The following is a 10,855-nucleotide window of genomic DNA, read 5'->3' on the forward strand; positions in this document are numbered from 1 at the left end:
CATTGCTGGATTAATACAGGTTCCATAGTTGCTTCTGCTAAAAGACTTTAATGGATCAGCTTAGTTCTCTGCTCCATGATTATAGCATTCTTACCCGCCTATCATGCATGAGCCAGATGGTCCCAGTGAAATCAGAGCATATTTATATTTTCGTCTGCTACTCAGCCAGCTGCCCACTGATTTGGTTGCATAGTGGTAGGAGGAGAGGAGCCTTCCTGGGTGAAGTTCACCCACCTCTTCCCATAGCCCTGGTATCTCCCCCACCTCCTAAAATGAGTTGGAGGAACAACGGGAGGGTTCTCTCCCCAGGGCTGCCCGGGAGGCTTGCCCAGCTGGCCATGGAGGGCAGCCACACTCCTGCAGCAGCACAGCACTGTCTCCTGGCATGGATTCAGCCGCTTCCCAGTGCACAGGGGGATGTTTGCACAGCACTGTCTCCTGGCGTGGATTCAGCCGCTTCCCAGTGCACAGGGGGATGTTTTCGGTTCTATCGGCAATGAGAGCCATTAAGAAGGTACAAGCACTAAAGAGATCCTGAGCGATGCCTATAAAACCTCTGAATCCCTGACAGAATCAATAGTGGGCTCTCAGGAGTAACTTTTTATCCAGGCCAACTTAAGCACATGCCAATGAGCCGTTAAAGATTTTGCATTTTGTGGAGACACAGAATCCTTTTCTTTGCGATTGTTGGACTCCAGGCTGGGTGAGACAATGAAAAATCAGAATAGAAACGACTAGTAGACTGAACTCTAAAGGCGTTTTCCTCAGTGTCTGGGAGAGAGGCTCAAGTGATGCTCATAGGCAGCATCCTTCTTCCAGGCACATGCCCAGCCAGCGCCAGCAGTGCCCTGAGAGCCCAAGCTGCCAGCACCATGGCCAATGGGAAGCCCATCAGGGTTTTCTTTGTCTTTTTTTTCCTTTGGGACTTGTTGCAATGAGAGGCACAGAACCCTCTGGCCATGTCTGCGAGGAAAGCAGAGGAGCAGGAGAGGGGAGCAGGGAAGCTGTGCCCTGTGAAACAGAGGTCCCGGAGCTGGCATCCAAGATGCAGCCAAGCCTCTGTGATGTCCTGAGCTGTTTTATCAGCCCAGGAGCAGGAGCTCCAGGTGGCCTGGGCAGGCAGCTGCCCGGTGCCCCGCTGCGCACGCTTGCCTCCTCTTGGATAACTTTGCTATTGACACATTTTCCAATTTGGCATTTCGGTTACCGTAGCAACTCGATGCTGTCATTCCCTGATCAGATCAGCTCGCAGTTAGTCAACACGGCGTTAGCACCTGCGTTGGTATGGCAACACAGGACCATTCTCCATCCTGGCTGACATTGCTGCTGGGGCGATGGCTCCAGGCAGCCCTGGAGGGGAGGGGACGGAGGGGACACAGTTGGCCCTGCTGCAGGGCAGCGAGTTGCTCCCAACCCCCTGCTGCTCCTTTCTCTCCCGGCTGCAGCAGGAGCCAGGGCTGTCCCTGGCTCCAGTTGTATTGTCCTGGGCTCCTGAGTCCTGCACAGCCCAGGAGAAGCTTGGGCAGCTGGCAAGGAAGTTTTCTTGCAACCTCTAACTGCCCCACATGTGTGTTTTGCATGGGCACCAAATGGCTTTGCAAATTTGGGACAACGAAAAGCTGCTTGTCTTGGAGAGGGAAACCAATGGTCCCAGGCAGCCCTCAATTTGGGCCATTGAGCCCTGCAAGAACAGAGCTCAAGTCACAGAGAAGGATGGTTCACCCCCTTCTCCCACAGCAGAGAGAGGCACACCAGCTTCCAAACCATGAAACTAGTTCAGTGAGTCTCCCGGGGGAGATTTGTTTTGCTTTAGCCCCAGTCTGAACTGGCACCCGCTTTTCTGAAAGTGCTTTACAATTTGTGTTTAATGTTTTTTAACAGACATGTGCAAGCCATTTGAATTAGAGCAGTATGAATCTATTAGGCAGCAACAGATGCAAGTTTTGTGTCTCTTATTAGAAGGGATTGGGTTCTGAGGTTTAGTGATGTGCAAAGGATTGGACTTTGGAGAGATTAAAATTATTTTCAGCGTTAAGCACAATATTTCTAAGCTAATGCACTCAGTCTTGAATATAGATTCACAGACCAAAAAGATTATAAAACATTAAACCTATGTAAATTCAGCTGTAAATTTATGTTTGAACAAATTCAACAAGAGATTTGACTTGGGGGCTTACAGCAAATAGGTTCTGCTTTTAATGCATATTGCAGTCTTCAGTTGCAATGCCGTCCTCCCCTTGAAAGTCCCATGCCTGCTGAATTACTGGCAGGTCACAGTTGACAGCTCAAGCAATTATACTGGAATGTGTTAATAATAAAAAGGAAAATGACTTCATGTTTGTCTTTTCAGAAGACAAAAGCAGATGTTTGCTCCACACTGAGGAGCAGCAGAGATGAGCTCCACGGGCAGGTGACACTGTTGCAGTACCTGGCCATCACCTCTGCCAGAGAGTAATTGTGCAAATCCATGTCCTTCTCTGTGGTTCTCCAAGCCCTGGGAGTTGCTGTGAACTTTTTTCTCTTGTTAAGAACATGAAAATACAGTTAACAAAGACTCCTTTTGAGTGGGATTGCAGGAAACCTGCAACATCGTGAACAAGCTGCCTACACAGAGATAAATGACAGCTGTGACTGAAGGAATAAACAAGATAATCTGGATTTAAATAAACCACAAGGGGATTTTGGCAACATGCAAATTCACAAATTTATAAAATGTATCCTTTGAAAATAAAGAGCTTGTCTGAAGCCAGCAGTTAAGAACAATTACTGCAGCACATTTTCCCAATGAGGGCTTAGAGCTGGCCTTTGCCACAAACTGGAGGAGAGTGGGAGCCAGATGTCCTGTCCATCCCCACGCAGTGGCTGGGGAGTGTTTTTATGCACAGAGGAAAAAAAACCTCAAAGAAGCGATGGCAGCAAGTCCCCCATCCAACTGGGGAGCTGCAGGAGTGGTGGGGGTGCTGGGGGGGCATGCAGAGCAGCCTGGACCGCCTCAGTCTCCAGGCCACAGCACTGGGGAGTGAGTAGGAAAAGAGAGAAATATCAAAAGCCCATGCAAGCACCCAATAACGCATCTTTGATCATCTGCTGTGAGGCCCAGGTAATTCCTGGATCCAAGCCCAGGAATGACGATAAAAGTTTCATTTTGACATTGCACAGCACCGGGATGCTGCTGCCAACAAGCGTGAAGAAATGACGCCCATCTCTGTAACAAAGTGAAGGAGTCATTAATGCCAGATGGCAACGGAGCTCCTTCCAGGGGAATGTGGCTTGTTGTCATTGCCCCCCTTTTTCAGGTGGGTAGCGATGGAGGCAGAGGAGGGTTAGGAGGTGAGGAGAGTCCAGTGGCAGAGCCATGAGTAGACATGACCCATTCCAGTGCTTCATCTCCCACCTCTGTGGAGGTGGTCAGCAGCATGGCGGTGTCTCTTCATTAACCAGCCTGGCGTTGAAAGGGAAAGAGACACTGCAAGAAAAGCCAAAACATGTCCAAGAGGCTACGCAGTCCTCCCCAGGAGCAAAGCACTGGCCCAGCATGGCAAAGAGCTCTGCAGCAGCCACAGGAGGAGTGCGACCCGGAGCATCGTGTCCTGCCCAAGCGCACAGGGCTGGTTAGCATTCTGTCAGCACACACACAATTAGGGCAAAGCACATGGCAGCAGCTCTGTGAAGGTTACCTGCTCCGAGGAGTATTCTCGGCATGCCAGAGGCTTGGCTGCTCCAGGTCTAACACCCTTGTTATTCCCAGCTGGCGGTGCCACTCATTGCTCTCTGCTGGGCACTTGGCAACAGCTCCTGCAGGCAGCAGGGCACGCTGGCTCTTGGGGCTGACGGGCTCGAGCCTCCTTTGCAGCTGCCTTCACACCGTGGGAGCTCAGCGAGGAGGTCCACATGCCTGCCCAGGAAAGGCAGCACCTAGAAAGTAACTCTGAAACAAGGCAGAGTTTGGGAAAAAAGCAATTCGGCCCCTGCATCCCAAAGCTGCAGTAGTTCTGGTGCTCTGCAGGGCCAGGGGTGTCCCGAGGACACACTGCAGCTCCCAGTGTTATCCTTAAAACTGTCCAGCAAAAGCTGAATCTGCTTTTCCTCCTCTTTTCCTTGATGACTGCTTCCCTGCTGTCTCTCCCCGGCGCCAACCTATCTCTCCATTTGTCTTTATTGTGCATGGAATTAAACACAGTCCTTAAATGTGGCAACACTTTCAGATTATTAGCTCTGCAATTTCTTGGCTCCTGTTTATTGTGATACTATCATCTGAAGGGGCTGTTGTAATTAATAGTTTGTTCATGCTTCTTTTATAAACCCCTGGTGTGTTTGTTTTATACTTGAACATCAGCAACTACAGCGTGCTTCCTGAGTATTGTCTGCAGCATCCCCACTACAGACAAAAGGCTTAAAGGTTAGGGGTGGTTTTTTTGCAACAGCTTATTGAAACCATAATTTAAAGTAAAAGCTAAGTAAGTATAATATTAAAGGCAAGACAATTGTCTTGCTCTGACCCTAGAGCAGAGGGAACTCGAATCCTTGTTTACAAAATGCCCATGAGGGGGTTATTGCCATGGCATGGCAATGCCTGGAAGGAGAGGGAAGCCCGTTCCTGGCTGTCACCAAGCCCTGCCAGCAGCAGGATGGGCAGGAGCAGCAGCGTGGGTGAAGGAGAGCAGCAGTACTTCCTCTGAATTCTGATTAATTTTCATCTCTTTTAAAGCATTGTCATATAAAAACCCACAAATCACAGACACAATCCATAATACAAAGCAAACAAGGGCTTGTGCAAGCATCAGGTCCTTGGGAACCTGCCCAAACGTCACGGTGGCTGTAGACAGCTCTCGGTGCCGGGGGGATGCTGGTCGGGGGGAGCAGAAGCAAATGCAGCACAAATACCAGTACCACCCTCCGGTCTGATTGCACAGCTCAAGCATCAGCACAAGGGGCAGGGGGCCAGCCAGCCCCCATTTGCTCTCAGCTTTTCTTTTGAGAGCCCACAGGCACTTATTTGCAGAACAGCATCTTTTCAGCTCGGAGAGATTCCAGATACAAAGATGTATTACAAAAAAAACCACTAAGCCAGTGGCTGTGCCTAGACCAATTCACACTGCAGCCGAGGTGCTAAGGAGCTGTGACTGGTGTTAACTAACAACAGGACCTCCCCCAAGACCACCTGCCCCCCCTGCTCCCGGGAGATCGCTGCAGAGCAGACGTGCTGGTGCAACAGTGCTCTGGGTGGGCCAGGGCAGGTTTCTGCTGTGCCACACAGAGGGTCAGAGCAGATGATGATGGCGACGGTCCCCTCGAGCCCTACTGTCTGAGAGTCCACCGCTGGTAGTCCAGCAGAGCTTTTAGCATCTCATAATCGCCGCGTTTTGACATTTGACAGCCTGCTGCACGCTGCCAGGGTGTCTGACTCAGAGGAGCCTACACCAGCCAATTCTGCCTGTGCTGGTCCCTCCTTCTGCTCAGACAATTGCAAAGGAAAACAGCTTATCCTGTCTGAGACGGCACAAACAAGTGTGGGGTGCTGCTGTGTGGATGTTGGGGTAGTGGAACACCATGGGGTAATGGTGTTTTCTGCTCGCCTGGCAGCCCAGCACCATTTACAAGGCAGAAGGGCTTTTACACACTACTACTTCTCCTGTTATCCAGGCTGCCACTGTCTCAGCTGAAAAATCACTCAAAAATCAGAGCTGCCTCCTCCTGTTCCCCATTGTGCCACATACCACGGGTTCACTGCAATCCTGTTGGTCCCATTTGACCCTTTTGTCTCAAAGCCCTGATCCAAGCTCCTAACTGGAGCTGCAAGAGCAGGAATGACTGCCCCAGGGCAGCCTTCCCAGAGCATCACCCCTGTTATCAGCTCAGAACCAAAAAGCCCCTGGCCTGGAAGGGATACTTCAGGAGAACCTGCTTTGAGCTGAGATCTTCACTATTCTTGTGGAGAGGAGGCAAAGGGAGCACCAGAGCTGGTCCAGCCCTTTCAGACTTTACCATGCTGTAAAATGAAGGTTGGGATAAAGGAAGAAGGTGGAGAGCTCTGTTCTCCCATCCTCTTGGAGCAGGACCATCCATAGTGTACACAGAGCAGGCATGAAGCAGGAGGGACAAGTCCATGTTGCTGCTTGATGTTTTTGAGCACAGAATTTAGTAAGAAACAGGAGGGACTTGACACCTCTGTTCACGTTAACCATATCTAGAGCAGGCACCAACTACAGAGGCTGAGAAGCAATACTAAAGCTTTCTGCTTCAGGACTTCATTAAATCTTCAGTGATAGGTGTCAGGAGGAAAGGAGCATGGGCAGAGTAATTCCACAGCTGGTTGAGAGATTCTCCATCCTTCCTCAGGTGCTCCCATTAGTTACCAGTGATAAAGACAGGCAAACTGGCAGGAAAACTCCCAGCCACCACCCAGGCTGTGGTACTTCTGTCCCTGGGGGCTGGCAGCTCTGGAGATGCTCTGGGTGTTAGCACAGAACAGCAAGCAGCAGGGTAAAACGTGGTCTGCAGCTAGTGTGAATCCTTTAAAAAGGAAATGCATAAAAATTACTAGCTATAGCTGACGATAAAATAACTATTTTGTGGAGCAAGGAACAGAAGAGTAACAGATTGATTTTGGTAATTAATGGTTCGATAGAAACCTGTTCCGGGAGCGCCCTGGGCAAAGTCACTGGATTGGAAGAGCCTTTATTCCCTGGTCTCGGTTCTTTGCTTTACTCCTCCGTGTGCTCTCTCCAAGGCCGATCACACAGCCCCAAGGACGGCCACAGGCGCTGGCTCCTGCACGGTTTGGCTGCTACTCCTCCTCACAGGCTCCCAACTCTTCTTCTGGAAGCTCTTTGGGGCAGAACTTGTGGCTCAGTCTGTGCAGTGCTTGGTCCAGCCACTGCCAAAGTGGTTTCCAGTGCCAGTCCTTGCTGGAGGTGGATTGCTCCCCCTCCTCAACCACCGGCAATTGGCACTGGAACTGTAAGAGCTGCCTGGCAGTCACCAGCTCTTCTCCCATTCAGCTCCCCAGCTCTCTTCCTTCTTTGACTGTTCTGTCACGTCAAGACCGAGACCTAATTTCCATGCGGAAATTTTAGCGTTCCAGTTCCAAGTTTGTTAAGCAATATTTAAAAAAATAAAAATAAAAATCAAACAGGAAATTTTACACAGCCACGCTTGTATTTTGTGGTCAGCACACCAAAGACTGGTGCCCCGCAGGCTCGCTGTGCGTGCACAGGCAGTGCTGGCCAAGGGCAGTGAGTAGGACGCTGCAGCGGGGAGATTCCTGCAGTGGGTCACATCCTGAAATTGAGGGTTATCATCTTTGGCCAGTCGCTGTCAGAGCCGTGCTGCTGGGTAAATGGGATTTCTGTGGGAATACAAACAGTGGTCAGAATCATGCAGAGACTGAGAAGTCGGGTGAGCCCCAGTCTAGCTCTGGGAGTTTAGTGGGATGCTCTTGCAGGGCCAGCTCTCAGACACTGCTGCCTCTGCCCAGCTGGCTACTGTCCCCATCAGAGTGGCAAGCTGGAGTGTGGGTGCTGGGGAGGGGAAGCCCTGCTCCCACCATCAGTGATGTTCTCCTGTCCATCAGATGCTTTCAGAGAGTAGCAGGGAGCACTTCTACTCCGGTCCTCCTTGAGGCAGCTGCTGCCTGCCCATGTGCTCAACCTCCCAGTCTCATGTTCTGTGCACGTCCCTCACACCACTCCCCTACACATCCTCACACTCAGCCAAAGGGTACCCTATTTGTAGGTACATAATCCTTGACCACACCGTGGGCCTTGCTGTGATGTGGATAGCCATAAAAGATGCTTTCTTCCTACAGGGCTGTTAAATCTGGGTGCTGGATAATGCCCCCAGGAAAGCCAGTCTGCAATTCTTCAGCCTTCGCAGTCCTCAAGTGCTTACATCCCTCTTAATTTGTTCAGGCTTTTCTTAAGGTAAAATACCTCAAGAGCTGGCTGTAAGAGAGGGGGAGGCCCAGGACTCCACTGGCCTCTTCACCCCAAAATGCTGAAGGCATGAGCAGCCCTGTGGCAGCACCAAACCCACCTTTGCTCCTGCTTTGGCAGGAGACCTGGCACCTCCGCCAGCAGCGCTTTGGCAAAACAAGGAGTAAATACACACATCACAGAGAGTTTTAAAGCAAGCCGATGCATTTAGCAGTCACAAATATGAGGCAAGACCGACAGGCAAACCTAGCTGGGTCTTGCCTGACAGCCACTTCTGCTTGCAGGCTTCAGCTGCGTAATTCCTGAAATGGCTGTTTCCTGGGGCTCGACGGTTTGACGTCAGCATCACTGCAGTCACCGGTGCCCAAGGTGCTCTTAGAGAACCATTTCCAGCCTATTCACATTGTTTCCTCACCATATGTTTGTACTAAAAATAGTTGCAATGTGAAGGGATAATCCTGCAAGACCCTGAGCATCGCCATCCTGCGTGTCTGCTGCTGGAGACTTGGCCATTGCTGCAAGGGCTTCCCAGCAGCAGCACCATCAAGCACCTCCTCTTTGGGTCATATTAGCCAACAACAGGTTAAACAAACTACTCTTCGTGTGGTTGTGCCTAGGTATGAGCATTTGAATGGCTTAAGGCTGGGGCCAGCCTTGGCACTGCCCTCCAGCCTCTCCAGCCTCCGGAGGTGTGAAAGAGGCTGTAATGCACTTGCAGGGGACATCATTTAATACCTTCCAGCTTGCTATGATAATCTTTAACTGGGGGCAGCTGGGACAAGCATTTACCTCTTCATTTTCTTAGATATAAATGCTATCTCGCTGCAGTTTCATTTTACAATATGGTAATATGCTATCCAGGAAAGTCTTGCTACATGCTAATTTATCCAGTAGGCAAATTCCTTTTGGCTAATAAAAGTGCTTGCACAGGAAGCTCAAAACCCAGCAGCAATTAATTATTGACAGAGTATGTGAATTAGAGATAAAAGAAAAGTCATTCTTTCTCACACACAAGATAGTAAATAAATTTAATTATTGTACTAGAAGCAAGGGATCTTATTCTGTATTAAGTTTTATTAGCTGAGACATTTAAAAGCATGTCATCATAACAAAAAGGTCTTGTGTAATCCTAACTGCACCACTCTGGTATAAGACTCTGAAGTGAATAGGCTTAATTGAGCAAATGGAAGCAGATGGCTTGCTGAACAGACAGGTATTGTACAGGTTTATTGTCAATTAACTTTTGTCTACATATGCCTATGGCGAATTGACTGTATAATGTGTTACCAAGGCTGATTTAACACTTCAGGAGCCCACCTTGCCCAGGGTCCAAGAAGCAACAAAGCCAGAAGTGCTTTGGTCCTGGGGCCCGCAGGTGTGGCAACATCCCTCCTCCTGAATGTCCCACCAACATCTGCATGGGGCAGGAGGGACACTGAGTTGTCCACCCATGCCTGGCCCCTTGCTAACCACCCCTCCTCTGCTTCTGCACAGGAACGTGATGCCCAAGACGCTGGATGGCCAAATCACCATGGAGAAGACCCCCAGCTACTTCGTGACCAATGAGGCCCCAAGGCGCATTCATTCCATGGCTAAGGACACAAAGCTGATCGTTGTGGTGAGGAACCCGGTCACCCGGGCCATCTCAGACTACACACAGACACTCTCCAAGAAGCCGGAGATCCCCACCTTTGAGGTGCTGGCCTTCAAGAACCGGACCCTGGGGCTGATCGATGCCTCCTGGAGCGCGATCCGCATCGGGATCTATGCACTGCACTTGGAGAACTGGCTCCAGTACTTCCCCCTCTCCCAAATCCTTTTTGTCAGTGGCGAGAGGCTCATCACTGACCCCGCCGGGGAAATGGCCAAGGTCCAGGACTTCTTAGGCCTCAAGAGGATTGTGACAGAGAAACATTTTTACTTTAATAAAACCAAGGGGTTCCCCTGTCTAAAGAAGCCAGAGGACAGCAGTGCTCCCCGGTGCTTGGGCAAGTCCAAGGGTCGAACTCACCCCAAAATAGACCCAGACGTCATCCACAGACTGCGGAAGTTTTACAAACCGTTCAATGTCATGTTTTACCAAATGACGGGCCAAGATTTCCAGTGGGAGCAGGAAGAAAGTGATAAGTAGAACCACGAAATCAGGAAATAAGCTCTTTTCTTTTGAGATGCAAATCATCGTTAGAGACCCAAAACTCACTCGGGGCTAGAGGCTCAGCCATGCGAGCGCAAGACTCTTGCGCTGTCAGGGTTGCAGCCAACGGTGCCCCGTGTTTCCAGCTCTGAAACCTTAGTGACATGTCACCTTGGGTTGCACTCGGGCTCTCCTCCCATGACGCTGAGGGATCAGGGGGCAGGTGGGAGGAGGAGAAGGTGGAGGGACTGGGACTTCTTGGGGTGATGGGATGCTTCGTGTTGTTTGCTGCTGGTGTCCCCCTCATGGCCAGGCAGGCAGGACCAGTGCCTCCTGCCACGGCTAGCTGAGCAGGAGGGTGGCTCACAAAACCCAGCAGCACTGGGACAAACCAATAGGTTTGATTTCTCCTGCCCTGGCTTTTAGTTTTGCTCAAACAGCAGCATCAGACCTGATAAATTCAGGACGCGTGCATTCACATGCACACTGGTATTTGTGTGTGGAAGGAATAAAGCCAGTTATGCTGCAAAGGAACTATGTGCAGAAATTTCATTTGCACCAGACATTTCAATTACTTGTTGCACTAAAACTAGTATTTACCAAGTGCCACAAAACACCTGGGCCTGATTCTCCCCCAACAGGTGGGTATAACGCCGCTGTTGGAAGAGAGCCATTCCTGCTTTACTGGGATGCCGAGTGAGGTCGGAGCCCTCTTGCTCCTCCTTGATGCTGTCTCCAAGACCATTCCCAGGCACCCCCTTGGAGCAAGCCGTGGTCTCTCCACCTG

The 10,855-nt window shown here is 50.4% G+C and overlaps 1 protein-coding gene across 1 annotated transcript in view; it reads left to right on the forward strand.

Annotated features, from left to right (window-relative positions):
- HS3ST4 (heparan sulfate-glucosamine 3-sulfotransferase 4) overlaps positions 1–10,602 on the forward strand; it is a 72,449-nt gene extending 61,847 nt beyond the window's left edge. Inside the window, exon 3 of the mRNA XM_014936191.1 lies at positions 9,429–10,602. Within this exon, the coding sequence (XP_014791677.1) occupies positions 9,429–10,065 (637 nt within the window). The 3' untranslated portion in view covers positions 10,066–10,602. The remainder of the gene's footprint in view (positions 1–9,428) is intronic.
- Positions 10,603–10,855: the final 253 nt, after the last annotated feature.

Source organism: Calidris pugnax, unplaced genomic scaffold (genome assembly GCF_001431845.1).
Source record: "Calidris pugnax isolate Ruff unplaced genomic scaffold, ASM143184v1 scaffold17, whole genome shotgun sequence".
NCBI classification, from domain to species: Eukaryota; Metazoa; Chordata; class Aves; order Charadriiformes; family Scolopacidae; genus Calidris; species Calidris pugnax.